The sequence below is a fragment of the Grammomys surdaster genome, unplaced genomic scaffold (genome assembly GCF_004785775.1).
Source record: "Grammomys surdaster isolate TR1022 unplaced genomic scaffold, NIH_TR_1.0 1036, whole genome shotgun sequence".
Taxonomy (NCBI): Eukaryota; Metazoa; Chordata; class Mammalia; order Rodentia; family Muridae; genus Grammomys; species Grammomys surdaster.
The window spans coordinates 116,041-140,111 of record NW_021605455.1 but is presented as its reverse complement, the minus strand read 5'-3'; the positions used below and the strand labels follow the sequence as shown (position 1 = coordinate 140,111).

At 42.5% G+C, this 24,071-nt stretch overlaps 1 protein-coding gene across 1 annotated transcript in view; it reads right to left on the bottom strand.

Annotated features, from left to right (window-relative positions):
* The window catches only part of Dym (dymeclin), a 269,849-nt gene that overhangs the window by 146,761 nt on the left and 99,017 nt on the right, over nucleotides 1-24,071 (bottom strand). The window contains exons 9-13 of the mRNA XM_028783225.1: nucleotides 21,879-22,058; nucleotides 17,216-17,394; nucleotides 12,940-13,065; nucleotides 10,401-10,514; nucleotides 8,961-9,055 (exon numbers count right to left, since the gene is read on the bottom strand). Coding sequence (XP_028639058.1) covers nucleotides 8,961-9,055; nucleotides 10,401-10,514; nucleotides 12,940-13,065; nucleotides 17,216-17,394; nucleotides 21,879-22,058 — 694 coding nt within the window. The remainder of the gene's footprint in view (nucleotides 1-8,960; nucleotides 9,056-10,400; nucleotides 10,515-12,939; nucleotides 13,066-17,215; nucleotides 17,395-21,878; nucleotides 22,059-24,071) is intronic.

The following is a 24,071-nucleotide window of genomic DNA, read 5'->3' as shown; positions in this document are numbered from 1 at the left end:
CATGGTAGGCATCCTCTAACAAGGCCGAGTTTTTTGTTTCTACTATTGCTGAGTGACACTATCCAGCAGGTGATGTGATCCAAGGCGCTTTACATGTGTTAAGTCACTTCTCTTCATGGCAGCCCTGGCAGGACTTTGCTGTTCTGTGAATGATGCTCAGGACACATTGAGGCCCCTTTAGTCACCTGTCTCCAGCCACGCTCTTAGGTCTTCTGAGCCATCTCCTGCCATGTTTGCTCCTTTAGTCTCTCTGGAGGCCCTTGATTCAGTAAGTACATACGCTGGATAGATAATCATTTTAATTCTCTTTATCCTTCTGTTTTTTTCCCACTTCAGTTAACATGTTTGTCTGGGAAAAGGTACTTCTATTAAAGTCCATGAAATATGTACAATACAGTGAGAAAATGTTTTATTAAGAACTTAATTTGGAAAGATGGCTCAGCAGTTAAGAGCACTTACTGCTGCTCTTCCTGAGTTCAATTCCCAGCAACCACATGGTGGTTCACAACCAAATGTAATGGGATTCGATGCCCTATTCTAGTATGGATGAAAACAGCTACAATATACTTAAAAAATAAAATAAATAAATCTTTAAAAAAACAAACAAACTTAAGTTTGTAGCTCAGTGGTGGTGGCCCATGCCTTTAATCCCAGCACTTAGGAGAGGCAAGTGGATCTCTATGAGTTTGTGGCTAGTCTGATATATAGAGTGAGTTCCAGGACAGGCAAGGCTACAAAAAAAAAAAAAAAAAACAAACCTGTCTTGAAAAACAAACAAACAAACAAATACAAAACAAACGTAATTTGTTTCATGTCAAATAACACATTAATACATTGATGGGGAGGGAGAGGAGGGACTGCAGGAGGGAGACGGAAAGAGAAAATGAGTGAGAATGAACACGAACAAGGCCTAGTTCTCTCTTTCTTTTATTGTACAAATACTGGTCCATGAGCTGAACAAACTGACTTCTACATCTGCTCCTGCAATAATGTCCATGTGGATTAATCATAATTAACTGTAATCTCCATGCTCCCATATGACACATGTGAAAAGTTGCCAGAGATGATTTTTCCAAATCTATAATTTTATGATGCAACACTTTTTTTACCAAATATATAGTATTTCACCCAAAATATCATGGATCTGTGAAGGGCACTTAGATTAAGGCTTCCAATACTAAACACCAACAGTGAGCTAGAGATTCATTAGGACCCATGTGGGTATCAAGGGACTAATGTGGCCACTCACAGTTTCCAAGACATATAAATCCAATGGATAAGCAGGGAAGAGAGAATCCAGATCAGGCATCAACCAAATTACTACTCTTGACAATAATGGCAGCCAGTAGTTCACTGTTTCCCTGAGTGGTTCCCCAAGGAACCCCATGGTGCCACAGGGGGCATGACAAGTTGCCCATAAAACACTGACAGCCTTGTCCACAAGCATCAGAAATACACAGTGAAGCAAAGATGTCTGGGAAACATCGCGTAAAAGCAGAAACATGAGCAGGCTTCTGTTGTGAACTGTCTTGCCATGGATGTCTGTCTCTCCCTGCAGCAGTGGGCAGTTTGCTGTCACACAAAGCAAGGATGCCTCCCTTAGAAGTCAAGTTGGGCATTTCGCTTGAAGTCTATTTGAAAAGATGATGCAGAGATCTAGCTGAGCACATACAAGACTATGGCAGGTCACCTTTTTGGTTTAAAAGTAGGGTAAAAGTAAAATCCTCTGTCCTTATAGTAGGAGACAAGACTGGGTGCTTGATATTCCAAAACTAAGGGGCTGCAGTACAGATCATACGGAACTCTAAAGCATGCTGTTTTAATGGTTCATTTCTCACATGGCAAGGCTGTCCACAAAGGTCTCTACTTTCAAGAAAGCAAATTCAGACAAACGTACGCTGTCCTGCTTTAAAAACAAACATTCTGGCTGTGCTAGCCTTCTAAACTGGAATTTAAATCAATTATGAAGATTTTGTATGTCCCATCAAGCCTGCCAGGACACTGTTGTATGATACAACAACTTTCTACACAGTCACACAGTTCAGTTCAAAGCTTAGACATTTCCAACTGGGAGCTGCAAATGCTCCTAATGTAACTTCTTAAGAAAAGACTAAGCTGAAAGGCAAACCGTGCCAGATTCCCCTGAAAAACTTCTCTGCCTTCAAAGTACCATTGCCACAGGAAGTACAGGAAGCCAGATTTCTAAGACAAACATTTTTCCTTCCTTCCTTGGCTAATGCTCTGCCAAGATCAAACGAGGATCAGCAGAGACCACAGCAAGGCAGAATCTGGAGTCTGTCTGTGCCCAGGCATTGGGGAAGAACAAGTTAATTCTCTATTAAAAAGTGAAATCACATGTACTGTTGGAATTTGGTAAATACTGCACTTTTATGACAGCTAGTACTCTAGAGTGCCTCACAGGAGCTCACCGAGATCTACCCTTTAAAATAAACCTCTACCTACATCCAATGGTATCTCCATTTTCATCATTTGGGGAAATATTGGCTATCAGAAGATACCAGTTCACTTGAGAGTCTGAAACATGATGTACTTGGGTTCAAGTCACCCCAGGCCATACAGCAAGTTCAAAGATAGCCTATGGTACAAAATGAGATAATGGATCTGTTACAAAGGTAACTGAAGCCAGAGGGGACAGAGAATGAGCTCTTGCACACAGAGCAAAGTCCTTTCACCAGGCACCTTGGACAAGACCTCTGAGACATGTCCAACCTGTGGCCCAGGGGCCACATGCAGCTGAGAATAACTACATGGCCATGAAGAGTCATGGGCTGGCCCAGCACAAAACCGTTAATTACACGTCAAGAGTGAACACTGTGCATGAATGTCAACAATGCAATGTCAGAAGGTTAGAAAAAGCCGCCCAGTTTGTTTAAGTGCATACCGCTGCTGTGGGCCTCCGACTACATGCACTCTGTTCTCGGGTTTCAGCATCTGGCTCTGTTTCCCTTGCCTGTTTCAAGCACTTAGACTGCCCCCTCTCATTTACTGCTCTATCACACGGCCAGAAGCCAACACCCACTTCCCTCCAGACAGAAAACTGCTCAAACAGAAGGGAGAACTAGAGACTTAGAAACAGCACCAATCCCTTCTTGGGGGTCTGCAGGGCAACTAACAGCAAGACAAAAAATTCATATCTACATCTTCATTTTGCTATTGCTTCCTTGTCCTAAAACTTTGGTGCAGAATCCAGGTTTCCTCTGCACACAAACATTAATCATCCAAGCAGAATCGGTCTAAAAGGCAGTGCTACCTTCCAAGCTGGTCCCTCTTCTAGGGTGAAGATGGGGAGAAAGGGTAACCAAGGCATTTTTTTTTTTTGATTTTCAAGACTGTGTTTCTTTGTGTGTTGTCCTGGTTAATTAGGCTGGCCTCGAATTCACAGAGATCTACCTGCCTCTGCCTCCCGAGTGCTGGGATTAAAGGCATGAGCTACCATGCCCAGCTTAACTAAGGCACCCTTACTGTTGGTTTTTACAACAATCTCTTCCAGACTCAAAGAGGGCCCAATGGTCTCCAGTCATTGTGCTAAACCTGCAAGTCAGCTTGAATTTCCAGAGAGCAGAGCCTCACAGATGTAACTGTTCCTAGTGAGAGCACCTTCAACCAGGAGTAACCTCGTGGAAAATGGGTTGTACCCTCAAGCAATAAGGGCTTCTTTTGAGCCACCTGCAGAGTTCACTATTGAGAAAAAGATCAACCAGATGACACTTAGGCAAAACTGTTTAATGACTGCAGACTTCACCCTGTCCCTGTCCCGACACCTCCTCCATTAAAACACAATGCTCATGGTGGTGTTCCGAAGGTAGGCTGCAACACTCACTTTCTTCCCAGAATGGCCTTTTCATTATATGCCCCTGTCTTGCTTTGTTTTTCACTTTTACTTTTGCTTGCTTTGGGGCTGGAAAATTGTACAGACCTGGCAAGATGACAACCACTGGAGTCAGACACCTGCCTGGAACTCCAGTTCTAACAGTCACCATTGTCACAGCATCTTACAGTTGGGGACATGCCACAGAGAGAAGTTATATATCTTTTCCAAGATACCCCAGCTGGTAAGTTTTGGAGCCGATATCCCAGCCCTTGGCAGTTGGCTCTAGAGTCTGTGCTACTGCCCTGTCTGACAGTACAATGAAGAGAGATCTTGATTATGAACAAATCAGTAGGTGTTTCCCACCTATGAGCATGTAGTAGGTGACTGTCTGGAGAAATGGTGAAGACAGAAGAGCAAAGCAGGATGAGATGCTGAAGGGAAATGCCTGGTCATCCATGGATGTAAAAGCCAGAAACAGGAACTGGTGGGATCAAGACATAAAATAAACTTCTGTTTGTTTGGTTTTAGTTTTGGCTGGTTTTTGGTTTTCTAAGACAGAGTCTGTCTACATATCCCTGTCTGTCCTGGAACTCACTTTATAGACCAGGCTGGCCTTGAACTTAGAAAGATCTATCTACATCTGTCTCTTGACTACTAGGATCAAATGGGTGCAATACCATGCCAACATAAAGGAAAATCTTCAAGTCAGGAAATAAATAACTACAATCCGTGCAGTCTCTTTTTGTTTGCTTTTCCATGTAATGCCTTACACATAACCTACAAACGAATCACTTGCCTCAAATAATGAGCACATTGAATATATGCTCTTCTCAGACAGTCTAAAGAATTTATAAAGTTAATCAAAACACAGATCACATCTGCTTATGATTTCTCTGGAGTACTAAGAGTCTGTGGTGGGTATACTGTTATTAAATATGAACAACTTAGGCACCACAAGAAATTGTTCCTTAGGTTTATGTCCAACTAAGATTTTAAGTTTCATTACAATCCTCTCAGCAACATATAACTCTTGTATCTTGTTGAAGGTCACATAAAATACGGGCTCTTCTGAGTTTTACAGCCAACACATATAAAGTTGTATCGATTTTTCCTAAAAGAGAATTTAGAATATATTTATGAAGTTTCTCACTGGAAAGGGTTAGCAGGATGGCTCTTCAACTCCTAGGCTCTGCAAAGCTATGGCTACATATTCCCTCTCATGCTTTGCAATCAAACCCTAGATACAAACATTTGGTAAGAAACGAGTCTCTTAAGTTACAAAGAGCTGGTCTCCATTTCAAAATCAAGAGAATAAATCTTGGTGTCCAGACCCAGACTTCAATGTGCAGGCAAAGTACCTGAAGTTGAGAAAGCTCTGCAGAATGAGCTCCCTCTAGATCACAAGGACGCTCTGTCCAGAGCAGCCGTTCAAATTCTGAGCTCAGACAGGAAGCACCAGCAGCAAGCACCTAGGAACTAGCTACAATTTGCCTGTTTGAATGTGATCAGCAGAATATATCACTCAATGAATGTCACTCTATAAATCCACAGTGTCTTTGTCTAAATCCCATTTAAAATTCATTCATTCACTGTTTTGTCATAAAAACAAAACAAAACAAAGCAAAAACAAACAAACAAAAAAAACCCAGACCTTTTCTGTCTCTCTTCCTTCTGCTATCTGAAACTCTGTGTCTAACATTCAAGGCCCTCCCCAAGTCCCCAGTTCATTTTACTTCTTGCTTTTAACCCCTGTGTATGTCCACAGCATACTACCTGAACCAACCGTGTAAATTTATTTACAGTATTTTATTTTCACTGGTATATACTCACACAGTGCTGGGCTGTATACAGACATTTTAATATAAGTCTATATTGTTTGTTGAACACATTCTCTCTCCCATCTTTCACCTTATCACTCACCTGTCCTCTTTCTCTCCTGGGACTGCCAACTCTCACGTGGATTCCTTCTCATTGTGACCCTGGCCTCACCGTGGTGGCTGTCACTGATGTGTTTCTGGGCTGCAGTATCACACAACTGCTCTTGTCAGCCTGCCTCCTCTTGTCATGTGATGTCCTCTCACCATTCTATGACCGACCACCTCTCCTCACACTGAGGATTCTACTTTACTTCAGCCTTCGTATCTATGTAAGCTCTGTATACCGCACATATACAAGGACAGATCCTTACGTGTGCCGCTGAGTGACAAGTTATTTGAGGGTAAGATCCTTATCACTGGTTCTGATGTACCTTACATCACTTAACGTAACTCCTCATTCACATAACTCGAAAGGAGAATCCAGTGTCATGAAGTAAGCACCACTCATCAGTATGTAAGCATGCCCACATCACAGATCTAAACTACGCTCCATATCTTGGTTTGTTTTCTATTTGGGGGGCTACAAAAAACTGGGCATACTGCCTTGATTGTTGTTTTTTTTTCTAACTGTTACATCTAAGAAATTTTGTTTAACTCTATCTAAAAAATACTACCAGAACTTAAGTTATGAACTAATTCATTTGGAATTTGCATATCAACAGGTCTTAGAGAATATTCATTGTAAGAAAAACAATCTGAAGCCACTGTAAAACTCTGTGTACGCAGACAGAAAAGGACCACAAAGCAGCAAAAACCATTAAACTCGTAATGCTGGAATAAGCCCAGGGACACAAGTTCACTCGTTGAAACTAAGGGCTCTTCAGAATAGCAGGGTATGAGGAGGCTGTAACATTTGTGGTAAGAAATAAATCTCATGTTAGTACAAAGTAGCCTAATTTGACAATCTCGTCCCTCCGTCCGTCTTCCCACCCTAACACAGTAGCACGTACAAAGAGCAGACGTGAATCCTAGTGTGAGTCAATGTAAAACATTCTCTACAGAAGCTAATTCTGAGTAGTTACCAAAACTGAGCTCAGGCCAGCATACCTAACACCACTATGGCTCGACAGATGGCCTTGGAGGAAAACTGACTCTGACCATTCTCCTAAAGGACACAGCATTAGAGCGACACCCAACGACTTATGCTGCATCTGTAGATCAATGCATTGCTCAGCTCTTACCAGAGAAGCTTCTCCTTGCAGTAGACGGCAATGAGCCCAGAGACCCACACTGATCAATGTGCAGAGAATATACAAGGCTTTGGAGTGCTCAGCACTAAGTGGATGTCTACACCACACACACACACAAACACACACACACACACACACCAGCTCAGGGATCTTATACAGAAGAGAGGGCAGAAGGATTTTAGGAGTCAGAGGTGAATGACTTAAAAAAACAACAACAAATTTTTCTGGATACAACCAGGCAGATGCATGTATAAAATCAAGATGATTATGAAAACATGCACAAGACCTGTGCAGGCTCAAGCCAGATAAAATCCTAGCACAGAAGAAAAAAAGGTGGTCACAAAGTCCCCAAAGTCCCATGCTCCAGCTGAGGAACTCTGGCATGTGATCGCTGCTGGGAAAGGTAAAGCCACTCTTCTGTAACAGTGTGATACCTGATGTATTGACCATACTCCAGGGCATCAGGAGTCATTGGCCAACACACACTGGACTCAAAGGGAGGGGAGAACTTGGAAGTTGTCCGGGTAGGGAGGTAGAGGACAAACTGGAAAGGTTTGGGGGAGAGAGATAAAGATGATCAAAATACATTGTAGGATATTCTTGAGGAATGAATAAGAAATGTTAAAATAAGCATAAGCCCAGGTCATCAAACGGATACTCGGGTGGAATGGGTGGAATGTGAGACTGGCACTTAAGAGCCATATAGGATTCAGTGTCAGGCTGAAACACCAAACTAAGTGCTGCTGGGCAGGATGCTGCATGCCTGCAATCCCAGGACTCAGGGAGCCGAGGCAAGAGATTGTGGGTGGATTGAAGGCCAGCTTGGGATCCCAGTGAGACCCTATGTCAAAAAACCCCAAGGGCTGGAGACAGTAGTGGAACCAATGTAAAAGCTGAGCAAAGCCTTAGTTCCAATCACCAGTGTCAGGGAAGAAAAAAATTCTGCAGTGTCCTATGAGTAAGAATTAAGGAAGATAATTACAGCTTCCATGATACATGCTTTACTTGAAAATTGCTAAGGAAACACTGAGTGGTCTAATTAAATAAAAATATCATATATATATATATGAATATACATATATACATATATATGAATGATATATATATGAAAAGCCTGCAAGTGACAGTTATGATTAGGTAATTAACTTTCCTACCTTTAAAGACCCTGATGACAACTGTTAGGGCAGGCCAAATCACAGCTCCTCGGAAAATGTTAATATGTTATGATACTTGGCCAAAGGGAGCATGTAGTTATGGTTCTGTAAGGTTATTAAGACTGGAAGGGGACTGTGGATTTGTGAGGTGGGGCCGACGCACCATCTAAGTGAATGAGAGTATCACAAAAAGAAGTCTGGAGAGCTGCGGTCAGACAGGGACTCAACCACCCACTCATGATGGTGGCAGAGACCACGAACAAGGACCAAGGTGCTTCTAACAGCTGGAAAGCAGGCTCACCCATTGAGCCTCCAAGGAAGATGCACCTCTGCAGACCTACGATTTTAGCCTACAAAATAGTAATATAACAAAGTCATGTAAATAACAGGAGTCATTGCTGTGGCAGACAGGAGAGCATGACAAAGTTAAACACCCATGGAGGGACTCCGTGGTTGGACGGGGTACTTCAGTGGTACAGCACTTGCAAAGTATACAGCGCTTGCAGAAAACTCTACCAAAAATAAAAGTGAAAATCCTTAAAGACAAACACAGAAAACTATGAAGGTGTAGTGTGGTGCTTTATAAAAGATTTAGCACAGTGGTTAAGTTTTCATCTGAGTTACTAACAAAGTACGTATGCCTATGGAAAGCTAATACACAACCTAAGATGAGATCTAACACACTAGTCCATAAAAGGACCAAATATAAATGCCATCAGCTCTGATCAACAAGTACATTAGGAAACAGAACAGAATAGGGTATTCTCAACAATATGGAAAGTAGTGGAAAACTGAGGAAAATCTGTCGTTTGTGCACATGTTTAAAAAGGACAATGACATAGTACCCCTATCTTAAAAGACCACCCAGAAGGCAAAGCTCAGTGTCTGCTTTCAAGTTTGTATTTACCTGATGATCCTCTGGGCAGCATACTGGTGGAGGGAACGAAACTGTGCAGACATGTTTGCTAAAGCTGCCAGGCAATTTGTGTGCAGGTACTTGTCCTGAGGGGAGAGAACAAGATTAAAACACACACCACATCTTCTCCACACTTCAAGGAAGGGTAACTAAAAGCAACATACACCCAACTGTCCTGATGCCAGAAGAGTGCCCAGGATCTATATTCTCTAGTTCCCAATCTATAAAGTGCTAAGAAGTCAAATTGTTTCCAAATTCATTTGGAAGCAATGGCCAGGTAATTTGGCGATCCAGATGATCACTGCCACAGCATGAGTACTGAAGCCATCTGCAGCAGGAATAGTCATGTTTCTACAGTGTGCTACTCTAGCCCCTCCCACCACACACGGCATTGCTGCTGCCATGTTCCTAAAACACAAGTACTTCTCAATCCTATAACAACTGCCTCCTACAATCTCAGATAAACAAAACAAAAACATTGGGATATATATATATGTGTGTGTGTGTGTGTGTGTGTGTGTGTATATATATATATATATATATATATATATATATATATATATATATATATATGTACACGAGCCCCTCAGACAGAAATACTTAAAAATATTAAGTAAACAACCCCTTAGCTACAAGTTCTGCACATTGCTTTTCTTGGTAACACATTTCTATTGGCTGTCTAAAATTCTACAAGAGTTTAGCAGAATTACTTGCTTTCTTTATTTCCAACTTATCAAGGTTTTTGCTCTCTTGTACTTTGGAGAAAGGGTTTGTTTTTCTTTGAAGACAGATTTTCATGTAGTTCAGACTGGTCTCAGGTCTGCTATATATGCTAGGCATGATGGCAAAAAGCCTTTATTTAGCCCCAGCGCTGGGGAAGTAGAGGCAGTTGGATCTGAGTCAAGGCCAGTTTGGCCTATAGAGCCAGTTACAGGCCAGCCAGAGCTACATAGTAAGATCCTGCTGCATCCAGCCCAACCCAAACCATTCTACAGCTGAGGAAGACCTTACCGTGATTACCTAGTTTCTGGGGCAGTGTGGTTAGAGCCCAGGCAACAGCCTCGGCCCCTCATCCTTTCTTCCTGATCTAAATTTGTATTTTCTCTTCTTCGCATCTCTACGTATTTTGTTGATGCTTTAAAAGGGCAAACCAGAGTCCTCAGTCCAGCAAGCATGGGCAGCAGCTCTGATCTCACTGCTTGCTTTCCATTTCATGCAATGCATATCACATTGAGCAAGCATTAAATATTAAGCTAGACATTGCAATATAATCATATAATATGCTAAGTGCTGATCCAAATTTTTATAGCACATTCTATGAGATTAAATTTGAATTTTCTAGCACATTTCATAATCACATTTTGTGAGATTAAAGCTTTACAACATGGTCATAACTACACAAAGACAGAGAAATAGATATGGAATACTTACTCTAGTCCTGGTCATATTGTACTGGATGGTTCTTATTACAACCAGAATTAGGAGGCTCCCCAGGGAAATCTCAGTTAAGACTCTTTCTGAATACCAAGTAATGTTTTTTAATATCTGTAATAAAAAAGAAAAGTTTGAGTAAAAACGATTCCCTTAGGAAAAGAGTGTGTCTACCAAGTTCATTTTGCTCTGAAAGTAAGTTAAGCAGTAAAAAGGTGAGCTGAGAGCTTCAGTTCTCCTAAGCAAATGGCACAAATGGGTTTAGTTCTCATTTCTTAAACAGATGAAGGAGAGAAGACCAGGTCTAGAAATCAAGAAGAAATCTACTTAGCAAACAAAGAAGAGATGTATATGAAACAGACATAGCACACAGATAAAAGGAACAGAAAAAAAAAAAAACAGAGATTAGCAATTAGAAAGCAAAAGTAAGACAGAGTAGGTGCTGAGAGTCAGAGCCTTCTCAACAGAGTGTAAAAACCTCTACAGACAACCAGAAGAGGCAGGAGCACCAGGAGCCCAGTGTCTGAGAAGAGACATCCAAGTCCTCCTGCTGCTGTTCAGAGCTGCCAGTGAGTACAAAGGCAATAAAGGTTATCTTAGAAAAAGCATACAAATTCCTTAAGAGTTAGGTAACAACACTCAGAGATTAACCAAACAGTATATAAATATATACTGCAAATTAATACATCATGACCAATCATAGTGTTATCCCAGGAATGAGAAGACTGCTTTAATATTCATAAAAAGATTCATCGGTATATTTTACTATATTAACAGATTGCAATGCAAAAAAGCACAAGATCAAAAATATATAAAGAATTCTTCCAACTCACTAATAACACAAATAAGCTAACTTTTACAGAGTATGATATATAGGTATTTATGTATCTCATAAAGATATCAAAAATAGACATTGAAGAAAAGATGGTTTCTTCAACAAATGGTGCTATGAGAACTGGATATCCATCCATATGCAGAAAAAGAAAACTAGATCCCAATTTTTCACCCTCCACAAAAATAGATCAGATGTAAAACTCTAAAGCAGACAGAGGGAAAATACTTCAAGATACAGGAATAGGCAAGGACTCCCTGAACAGGACTCCAGCTGCTCAGGAAAGAATCGTAGCTAACAAAGGCCATAATCTCAGGAAACTGAAAACTTCAGTGCATGAAAGTCAACAGTCTAATGAAGAGACAGCCTACAGGAGGAGAGAAAGTCTTTGCTATCTAGACATCTCACAGAAGACTGATTTTGAGAATATAGGAAGAACTCAAACTACTAAAATGACAAGGAATCAAACAATGCAATTAGTAAATGGACCAATGACAAGAATAGATAATTCTACGAAAAGCTAAAACACACAGAGAACTGTCCAGCCTCACTGATCATCAGAGAAACGTAAACCAAAACAAAGAGTTTATGCCTTGTCCCAGTCAAAATGGCCAGCGTTTACAATACAGTAACAAAGGCTGAAGCCGTGGCAACGGGAACGAACACGGGGCAGAGGAGGAGGCTCTGTGGGTTCAGGTGTCTGTCATGGAAGCCCATCCCTCCCCCCAAGTTCATGCACACTTTTCTGGAAAGAAAAGACCTCCCGAACACTTCTCAGGGGAATGTGAACTAAGTCCAGCTACTACGGAAATCAATATGGTAATTCCTCAATAATCTAAAACTAGGTGTGACATGTGACTGCATTTACTGAAAGGACTCCAAGGCAACATGTCATAAAGACACTTGCCTATCACGCTCACAGCAGTACTGTTCACAGGTGCTAAATTAATGACCTGACCTAAATGTCTGTTGGAAACATGGATAAAGAAAATGTAGGGGTTTTTTTTTTCAGCCATTAGGAACAAAGTTAATGAGATGTGCTAATACACACTTGTGAATGCCCAGGATTAGGGAGGCAGAGCAGGAAGACCAGGATTTCAGGATCAGCCTTACTAACATAGATAGCTTAACCCCAATTTGGGTTACTTGAGTCCCTGTCCCAAAATAACAACAATAAAAAGAATAAAATGACATCATTTTAGGAAAATGGATGTGACAGAAGATAAATATTAAGTGAGTGAAGTATGTCTCAGACAAACAGCATGTTTTCCCTTGTTTCTGGTTGCTAGATTTTAAAAACATAAACTTGTGACCTACATGTGACATTAAAGCACAGGTAAAACTGTCCTAGGAAACAAGAGGGAAAGGCTCAAAATACATTGTGTTTTCATATCAAATATCCTTATGTAACTCAGCATGATGTACAATAAACATATACTAATGAGAACAGTATACATGTTTAAAGAACAACGGGTTATTATTACTGAACCAATTTGCTAAGTTTTAACAGTGGCTAACAGTTGTTCAGAAGGAAATGAGAGTAAAGAGCACCATACTGGTTGATGAACCGGAAGAAAACACCATTTCTATTCCAAGTCCTCCCAGACACTAGCAGGAGAGCAGGCGAAACCCCAAGGCAAGTGCACTTTGCAGAGAAGCCCCTCTGCTTTACATCTGTCCCATCTGTCGTCAACCATGGGGACTTACCACTTCATGAATGGACCGATTGAAGCCATCGTCTTCTGTAAGGATCAACAGGATTATAAGGGCCATATAGACATGGTGTGAGTTTCTTTCCTCAACATGATACAGAATCTCAAGAATTGGTAAAACCTAGGAAATAAAATATTATACTATTTCAATACCTTATGAGAACCTTACACGGTTATTCTACATGCTTTGCATTAAGGCCATACAGTTTTCATAAGTAAAAAGGACAGACACCCCCTTGGCTGCAAGTGCTCTCTGCACACATAGCTAAGGTCCCAGGCAAGAAAGTCACCACTAGCTCTGTAAAGGTCCTGCTAAAGAAAACTTAGCTTCCAGTGACCACTTAGGCTCAGTTTGGGGATTTTAAGAGGTCACATCAACTCCCTCTAATTAAAAAAGGAAGAAAAGAATTGAACTGCTCAGAAAAGCCTAGCTGCTAATAATCTTATTGCATTTTAATGTGCATGCTTCATATCACTTGTATTTTAATGCTAATAATCCAAAACTGTGCTTCATATAAGTAGCTAAGAGACTGTTGTAGTCCATGGTGCATTTTCTCAGCATGTGCCCTGAGACTTAGTCGTCAATGACTTACGTCAAACACCTCATCTTAGGATCCTGTTCACAAATGCACAAGTTTATTTCTAATCGTTCCTTTCACATAGTTGATTTTTTCATTCTTCACTAACTAGAAAAAACATCACTAAAAGTATACGGGCCAAATAGTTAGACTGCATGAAACTAGCATACAGACGGTGCTGGCTAGTTTTATGCCAATATGACACATGCTAGAGACCTTTTAGAAAAGGAAGCCTTGATTGAGAAAATGCCCCCCCTGCCCCACCCTCCCACCCCCTGACAGGCCTGTGGGCAAGTCTGTGGTGCATTCCTCTTGACTGATGATCAATAAAGGAGGGCTCAGCTCACTATGGGAAATGCCAGCCTCTGGCTGGGGCTCCCAAGCACGTTAAAAAGACAGGCTAAGCAAAATTATGGAAAGAAGGCTAGTGAGTACGTTCTTCCAAAACTTCTACCTTAGCTCCTGACTCATGTTCCTACCCTGACTTCCCTGGACAGTATGTTACAGGGTTTAAGATAAAATATACCCAAGATACACCACCCTGCGGCGATCCAAGAGGACCTGGAGATCCAAAACCCTCTTGTGGCCTTTAAGAGCACCCATTCCCACATGTGTACACACACACACACACACACACTAACACACATGAACATGCACACTCAGAAAGAGAGATGTTTTTTTTAAAACATCTTTTAAAAGCTAAAAGAGCTTATATACAAGGTATGGTGGTACAAACCTTTAATCCCAGCAGGCAGAGAGGAAGAAGGATCTCTGAATCTGAGGCCAGCCTGGTCTACCAACTGAGTTCTAGGACAGCCAAGGCCACACAATGAAATTCTGTCTCGAACAACCTTCCCAACCCCTGCTACCAAAAATAAAGAAATAAAAAGTTTAAGATGATGGGTCTAAGAGGACAAACAACAGATCAATTCTTCCTTTGAAGTATTTGTGTTGGGATAGTAAACTTACATACAGCACAATCCTTTCATTTAAAAAAAGATACATTAAATGGTTTTTAGATTTACAAATCTGAGCAACTATTACCAACTAACTTTAGACTACTTTCATTGTTTAAATCACCTCAGGCTCTTTAGCTCGCAGTCCCTGGTCACTATTTCTCCTTCCCTCTCATCCAGCTATTTTCCTATCACTGTGACCAAATCAGAAAGCACCTGAAAGAATCAACTCATTGGAGGCATGGTTTGTTTGGCTCATGGTTTCAGGGAAATCTCACGTGTCACAGTAAAGATGGCATGGTGGAGACCATAGCATCCACAGCACAAGGCACAAACCAGAAAACAGAGACCACAGATCTTCAGCAGGGCTGGGTACAGGCCTCAGGAGCGCATATGCCTTGGGACCTACTTCTTTCTACCAGCCAAGCTTCACCTCCTAAAGGCTACAGAGTTTGAAAATACCCTGACAAGCTGCTGAGTGTTTAAACTGTAAGCCTTTGGATGGCATTTCAGACCTGTGGTGGCTAATTTTACATCAACTTGACACAAGCTGGAGTCATCAGGGATGAGGGAGCCTCAATTGAGAAAATGGCTCCATAAGATGAAGCTGCAGGCAAGCCTACAGGGCATTTTGATAATTAGTGATTGATGGGAGAGGGACCAGTCCATCCTGGGTGGGACAACCCCAGGGCCAGTGGTCCTGGATTCTATAAGAAAGCAAGTTAAGCAAGTTATGAGGAGCAAGCCAGTAAACAGCATCCTCCATGGCCCCTGCATCAGCTCCTGCCTCCAGGTTCCTGCTCTGACTTCCTTCAGTGATGGACTGTCATCTGGAAGGGTAAGTAAAATAACCATTTCCTCCTCAGTTGCTTTTGGTCACTGTGTTCCATGACAGCAATGGTCACCCTAACTAGGACAGACTGTAACATTTACTTAGTGATCAGAGACACAATTGTCTCTACAGCTGTCACCATTTTCAACTTTTATATGAATGAAGTCACAGAATATGCCACTAGAAAGGGCCTACACTGAAGAGCAGCAGATCTAGTCTCATTCTCACAAAACTCTATACACAACGTATCTGAGAAATATGTGGAGATAAAATATCAACTTCCAAATATCCAAGTCTATAGATTGGCAGAATAAATTCCTACTTGCAGCAATATATACAGGTAACAGCCTCAACCAATATTTACTACAAAAGAAAGAGAACTGGAAACATAAGGACATGAGCTAGGAAGTTATCAAAACCCTTTTTTTTTTTTTTTTTGGTTTTTGGAGACAGGGTTTCTCTGTGTAGCCCTGGCTGTCCTGGAACTCACTCTGTAGACCAGGCTGGCCTCGAACTCAGAAATCCGCCTGCCTCTGCCTCCCAAGTGCTGGGATTACAGGCGTGCGCCACCACCGCCTGGCAAAACCCTTCTTTAAGTTCCTAAGAACCCCCAAATACAACCTTGTAGACCGATGGCTTTTACCTTCCTAATGCTGGGACCCCTTAATACAGTCCCTCCAACCACATCATCATCTCATTGCTACTCCATAACTGTAATTTCTCTACTGTTACGAATTGTAATACAAATATCCGATAAGCAGGATATCTGATATGTGACCCCTGTGAAAGAATCACTCAACCCCCAGAAGGGTTGTGACCCACAGGCTGAGAGCCACTGTTGTAGATGTTTACCAGTGTGTGTTCTCAAACTGGAGACCGCTGCTCCCTCACCTCACAAGTCAACAACTGCACCAGAGAAGCCCACAAGTCACATCCCAGGCTTCCTGCTCATTGCCAAAACCCCCCAGAAGTCAGCACACGCACAACTGTCTCTGTGATTCCCAAGCCCACCAGGATCACAGCTCTCCTCAGGATGAAGACTTTCCCATCAGACCTTAGCTCATCACACCTTTTGTTCTGAATGCCATTGTGATAAAAAAATGCTAATATTGTATGATTCTTCAGCATTTACATAGTATTGAAAACCAAGAAAGATGTTCCCAAATGGCCAGTGGTGCTTTGTTCGATCTGGAGAGCTGAGGGGACACTCTGCTGCTTGTCAGCCAGCCGCTGGTTCCTTTAGGAATGACCATGCATACATCAGTGAGTGCAGGGAGAGGTCACAGTATCTCAAGCATACAGTAGCTTACCTTTCCCTTTCCTGAAACACTGATGGTAAATATTACCATCAATGGAAAGCCATGGTTGCCTAAAGGAGGTTTGTCCACCAAGACAAACCAAGGAACTGATTTTATTCACTGAGTGGACCTTTAAGTAGTGTCTGGCCAGGGGCCTTAAAATGACTCAACAGTGCAGTACTGCATTCAGTAGCACTGGTTTGGAGACTGTGGGGAGAATGGACCCTCGGAAAGCTAAGCTGGGACAGTCACCCTGACTTTCATCACTGTCAGCAGGGCTGTGTGACAATCATGACCAACGCACTGGTGGACAGCCCTCATCAGCTGGAAGGAACAAGAAGAAATAAAGATGCCCTCAGGGTTGCAGAGGATGCTGCTTGGAGAACCTGGTCAGGTGGAGCCCTGAGCAACAGGACCTCAAAGACAAAGGCTCTGTCACTCGGACCTAGGCTGCTCGCTCACTTCTATCTCAGTTTGGGGACATCTCCCATCAGTCTCTCTAGCAACACCTGAATGGCCACCAGGGGAGCACCTGACCCTCTTGGGAAAGAAAAGACATCACTGTAATGTCACGGGACATACACAGCACGTTTCTCTTGATACTTACAAGATTTTCCATATCTGTTCGGGCCAGCATATAGGTCCTGACGTTGCTGTTCTGATGGAGCAGAGTGTACAGGAGGAGCGTTGCCTGATCAGACGTCTGCTGTTCACACAGCGCTGTGTACAAACTGTTAAAGTTAATCTGGAAGGTATGTGGAACTGATGATGGGAACGGACTGCTGTCTGCAATACAGAACATCAGCATGAAGATGTATAAAGAGAGCACGTGAGCACCTTCTGAGTTGTGTATTTACACGTAACAGTTAAGGCACTTCAAACAGTAAATACGGCTGGAGCACTCATTAAAACTATTAACCCATCTTTAAGAATAATAGCTAAAATACCAACATATAACTTAACGAGTTTTAAAATAAAAGAACAAAATTATGAAACATAAGCTAAGGCAACTATAGTAAAACTTCTATCTCTTTAATTTAAAAGAAAATTTAAGGGGTTGGAGTTAAGTCTCGGTGTATAAAACACAAACTGCTCTGCCAGAGGACCCGAGTTTGCTTCCCTATGCTGAGCTGAGGTGGCTTACAGCCACATGTAAATCAGGCTTCCTGATACATCCTGGCTTCCGTGAGTACCTGCGTACACACAAGCCCATACTCACAGTAAGACAAATCTATACACATATATTTAAAACTCAATAAAATCAACCTTAAAAAACTAAAAATTTAAAAACAATTGTACAACTGTTACAGAAACTTAGTAAGCTTTCTAAATGATAAGAAGTATAAGTCACAGCTCAGCTATCTTGAGAACCTGAGTGAAGTTAATTGAGTAATCAGTTGTGTGTGCATGTGTGCACACATGTACAGGAGCGTGCACTAGTGTGCACATGCATGTGGAAGTCAGAGAGCTTTGGGTATCGTCCTCCGCTGTTCCCACTTTACTCTCTGAGACAGGGTGAAGCTAGTTACCTCAGCAAAGCTGGTTCTAAGCCCTGGGCCTGCCTCTACACCCTGTGATGCTGCAGGCACACACACACCTGCGCACACCTTGGTTTTGCACAGGTTCTGATGTAAGCTTAGCCTCTCCTGCTTTCACAGTGATTGCATGCACCTGAGGATGCTGAATGGAAAGAAAAGGGATTCATTTGTTCGAAGAGACAATTTCAGGACAGTAGCATCCAGGTTATACAAAGTTTTTGCTCACTGCTCTCATCTAGGTCCACAGTGAGAGCAAAATTGGCAGGAGAGGTAAGGAAAAAATGTAACGTTTCAGGAGGAAAGTGTGTGAGTTTGTTTAAGGTTTCAGACAAGAGTGCAGACGACAAATTATGTGTAATTGTTAAAGACCTTAGTGCCTGCTCTCCACCTGGACAACAGGATGGCTGTCCTGAGGGCAAGACACTGTGCTGGATTTGTAAACACAAATGCCACACTGACAGGGTCCTGTGCTCAGTTCCAGAGCACGTGTGTGACTTGTGTGAATGTGGGTGACTGAGAGGCCATGGCATGAAGCTGCAGTAAAATCTCCGTTGCAGTAAGGGACCTCATGTCCTAGCTAGCTTTAATTATCAACTTGATGCAGCTCAGAGTAATCTGAGAGTAAAGTACCTGGAGACTGAGGAAGTACCTAGATCAGATTGGCCTATGCATGCCTGTAGGGAACTGTTCTTTACTATTTACTGGTGTGTGTGTGTGTGTGTGTGTGTGTGTGTGGTGGTGGTGGGGGATGCCCACTGTTGGTGGCACTGAAGCAGGTGGTCCTGGGAAGTATAAGAAAACTAGGAAGGTGTGAGTTACGGTGAGCCAGAGAACAGGCTGGCATGCAGTGCAGGCTTCATGGCTCCTGCCTCGAGTCCCTGTCCTGACTTTTCTAGTGATGAACTGGGATCTGGAAGAGCCTCTCCAGTTGGTTTTGGTCAGTGTTTTATTACAGCAACAGAATTAACTAGAATATTACTGCATTCTGGGCAGACAAGGACTGTAGATGTCTGCTAAGGAAAGCTCCAAGATCAGAGTGCAGATGGCCCAGAGGACAGGCAGCACTTGTTGCAGGTGGTAGGGCTGGAGCCATGCAAACCTTCCAGTTGTGTCACAAAAGAGCACAGGTGCCAGGAACGGTGCTGCAAGGGTTTGTGTTGTTTTCCAAGTCTGCAACTTGCTTTTGAATTTACAGGAGCTCACAGCTGAGAGACTGTCTTGAGTCTCCGGTGAGCTTTGAATTTGAACTGTAGACTTGTAAACAGTGTTGGAATTGTTAGAGACTATGGGGACTCAATGCACTGTGCACTATGAGATGGCCATGAGCCAATGGGGAAAGGCTGCAGCTGGAAATGCATGTGTTTGGGTGTCAAGCTGACAAGGATGGAGTGGTAATGGTCAGTCTTGATGAGATTAAGAATACCATGAGAACAGAGCTGACCATGTCCGTGAGGGATTTAGATTACATTAGCTGAGGTACAACCTTACACACTGGCATTCCTGTTTCATGGGCTGGGGTCCCAGACTAAATAAACGCACAGTAACACTAGGGAGGAGACAGCAAGGTGAGCACAGGCATCCAGCACTCTCTGTACTAGACTGCAGATCCAAGGCGACCAGCTCTCAAGCTGCTGCCACCAGAGTTCCTGCCATAATGAACTGGGAACCACCATGAGCTAGAACAAACCCTTCCTGCCATAACTTGCTATTTGTATGTCACGGAGAAAAGATAAATAATACAGCGAATACGCAACTATTACATAATTTTTACAGGACTCACAGGAAGAGTCTGGACATGGCAGTTCTTTACAATGAGAGAATAGAGTGCTCACCAACCTATGGTATACTTAAGTTCACTGACATAGATGTGTTCTCTGTGTGTACCAACAATATCTACACATGCTGAGCCAGCAAGTAGCAGGAAGGAGCCACTGTACAGACGGTTTGTGTCTGTTATCCCTTACTTAATCTGTACAACAACTGAACCATTATTTTGCCCAACTTTGGAAATGATGAAATAGAAGCTCAGAGAGATTTAATAAAATCTCCCAAGGTCCCTGGGCAAACTGACTAAGCCTCTATGCTAACGTTCCTTCTCATGGTAACAGCATAACTGGTGACTCTATACAACAGTAAAAGCTCTTCTATCTCTAAAAACGCACCTGAGACAGAGACTATAGTCCACCTGACTCTGGTATCAGTACCTAGAATTACTGTGCTACTTAAGGGTCTCCCAAAAAAGGATAATCTGAGACACGGTTCAATTCTGAACTCTTGAGTGGGGTCAGTCCTACCTACACATGGCAAAAGCAGCATCGGCAAACACCATACAGTGAGTCCTGCTGTAGTTCTCACTCTACTCTTGCTTGGTATTTATGTAAAGTGCTGTATGATGGTAGATCCATAGTGCATACACCGCCACTGAGGGCTCCTGAGATTATACAAACTGACAAAGATCTCACCCTAAAATGACCAGGGTGTGGTATGAACCCAGGTCAGCTCAGCTCCCAAATGAGCTTTCTTAGCCATGAAGTAATACTGTTGCTAAGAGACAGTACAGTAACAGAGTAGACAACCGTGTACAGGTTTCCATTTCCACCCACTGAACTGAGCTGACTCCCTACTTACACTACAGCTTGAATGCCTGTGTCCCCCAAGTGCAAGTAAAACCTTGATCCAGGCATGAGCGCTCCTCCCTTGAGGAGGGTTAGGCCTTGACAGAGTAGGCTCTGTACAGCAGTCACTCTTCAGCCTTCCGTCCTGCCTCCCATGCAAGAATTCACATTCAAGGCCTTAGAAGCCTTAGAAGCCGAGATGAGCCTCAGCTTAGCAACGCTGAACTCTGGGGCTCTGATTGTCTATGTCCCAGTATCTAGCACATCGAGAAATAAACCTGTGATCTCTACAAATCACCTAGCCTTAGTAGTACTTTATTACAGCAGCACAAATGGATGAGAACGCTGTACAGTTTTCAAAAGTGAGAAAGGTATGATTCCTTGGCATGCCAATCCTCTGCCTGTGAGCAGTTAGCACAGGCTAGAAAGCAGAGTGGCACCAAGACTCAGACACCGTCACAATCCGGCCCAAGAACTTCACTTTGTACTCATCTTAATGCTGCCTGAGTGCTGGGCATATCCTGGCCATCCAAGCATGTATCACAGGACCCTTCCTTTCAGACTCCTAACACCCAGCTATGTCAGCATGGGACTACCCATTTACAGTCTGCTTTAGGGGTAGTAGTTACAGAACCCTGTTCCTTCCTGCGCTTAGAAACAGTTACTAGGGCAGATTCACAACCGCTCCCTCCTATTACCCAACCCACTTCCCCATGTCACAGGCAGGGCAAGGAGGCTGCAAGACAGACAACCTAGAAAAACAAACAAACTAACAAAAAAAGATTGCTTACTTCTGTTACAGTATTTAGTTTAGAAAACTTTAACTAAAATACAGACTTTGGAATTTTTAAACAGCCGATCATATAGGTTTTACAGGCTACTTCTTGTCCCTAGCGTTGAAATTCAGAATACTCTGGATTGTCTCTGAAAGAAATGTAAATTTAATAGACATAAAGGACCACAGAATTCCTCTAAGACTTATCTGACCTGCCTGAGAAAACACACTCCAAGTTTTTCTAACTGACACTAATCTCAGAAACTATACACCAATAAACAGAATGGAGCCGTCAAGCCTCCACTTAGTAAAAAAGTCATTCAAGGGAAAACCACCACGGACCTTGTGTGTTCTTAAATGATGTGACAGCTTGTCGGTAGGGGTTTGGTATGTCTGGGGCATCCGTCAGGTTCACCAGCACCAGCAGCAGCAGGAGACTCTGGTTGGCCAGAGGGGAAGTAAGTTCAGGAGAGGCAGCTTTGCTGCCTGCCCCGCCTAGTGTGAAGACAGTCCAGAGACCAGCTTGGAAAGAAAACATACAGTTAGTACTATCCCACCAATAACCTAAGCATTCTATACATTTCTGCTTAACATAACTGTGTTGTTAACTTGTTAAAAATAAGTTCATTATTTGAGGATTCTAATGATTGTACACACACACACCACAACCACCAAAGAATACATAGTGACTTATCATATGCTTTCACACTGTTTCCACGTTGAAATGAGGTATTTTTAATACATGAGGGTAAGGTCTCGTCCCAATCTTTAAACTACAACTCTAGGCACTATGAAATTGTTACTACAGTCCTGGTGGACAATGCTGCTCCAGAGCTGATGCCTTAAGAGGAAAGGAGAATGATCGAAGGAAAAACCAATCCCGTGTTCTGCCAGTCTGCAGGTGAGAAGCCGAAAACCCTGCGTGGACCCTTCCTGTCACTGAGCACTGAGCTCCCTCCAAAAACCATCAAGGAAGGGACCATGTTTTCAAAGTTGAGGAGGAGCTCGCTGTTGGTAGGCAGTATGGCTGAAAAGTCACAAACACAGAGCGCAACACTGCAGCCAGGAGCCGGTCACAGCTGAGCAAGCACTGTATGGTCTAAATCGCACTACACTGCAGATGTAAGGTACACAATTAACTGGAAAGACAACGTTACACAGCAGAGCTACAGCAGCAGTTATTTGGTAACATTCTTGCCTTGGAGACATAAGGACCCATGTTTGATCTTCAGAAATTATCTTAACGGGGAGGGGGAGACAGGAGAATCTCTGGGGCTCACTGGCCAGCAGCCTGGCCTACTTGGTGACTTCCAGGGCAGTGATAGGCCCTACTTCATAAAAATTTTAACTTAGAACAAAAAAAAGAGGTAGATTGCAGATAAGAAATGATGCCTGAGTTGGAATTCTGGCTGACAGAGACACATGTACACACACATGTATATGTATACACATGAAAACACACACACGGCACAAACCACCAAAGAATAAAATGTCTCATGTATTTTCACATTGTTTCTATGCTAAAATGAGATATTTTGAACATATAAGCTTCAAGTATCATTACAATTGTTTTCACCAGTTTCTTTTCATTTTTAACTACTAGACACTGTAAAATTGCATGTTAATTATATCCCTAGTGGAAACGTTTCTGTGGCAACCACCCTATTATCAAGCCACTTTCTAGCAAATAGGTGCTGCACCAGCTCTACCACCAAGAATCAGAAGCTTTGCTCCACTTGCACCAGTCAGAATGGCTACCATTAAGAAAACAAGTAGCAGCAAATGGTGGAAGGATACGGTGGGGGACTGAGCCCTTATACATTGCTGGTGAGAATGTGCATTAATCCAGCCACTGTGGAGATCAGTACGGATCTAAACTACTGCACAGCTAAGCTACATCACTCCCGAGTATACACCCAAGGGCTCTGAATCAACAAGCCAGAAACACTCGCACATCTGTTTACTGCAATATTCAAGGGTCAAGACATAGAATCAACAGAAAAATCAATAAAGGAAATGTGGTATTACTCAGCCATGGACAATAAAACACTATCACTTGCAGGGAAACGGATACAAGTGCAGGTCATCATGTTAGGAAAGTAAGTCAGACTCAGAAAGACAAGTTTTGTGAGGTACATTCAAATCACATGTGTGTGTGGGATGCGGAAGTGGAACTGAGGTTGTCTGAGGTTAAGAGCAATGGGAAGGGGGAAGACAGGGGTCAAAGTCCATGAGATATCTGTAGATGAAAACGTCTTTATGAACTGCATCGCTGTGTACAATAACATACACCAACAATTATTCACTGACATTAAAAGCCTTCTTATACACAAGTGACAAAAATGTAAAGTAGATCTAATTCCAGTTATAATAGTAACAAATACAATGTTTAGGAATACTTAGCCAGTGTGATGGCTCAGTAGGTAAAGGAGAGAGAGAGAAAGAGAGAAAGAGAGAAAGAGAGAGAGAGAGAGAGAGAGAGAGAGAGAGAGAGAGAGAAGGAGAGAGGGAGGGAGGGAGGGAGGGAGGGAGGGA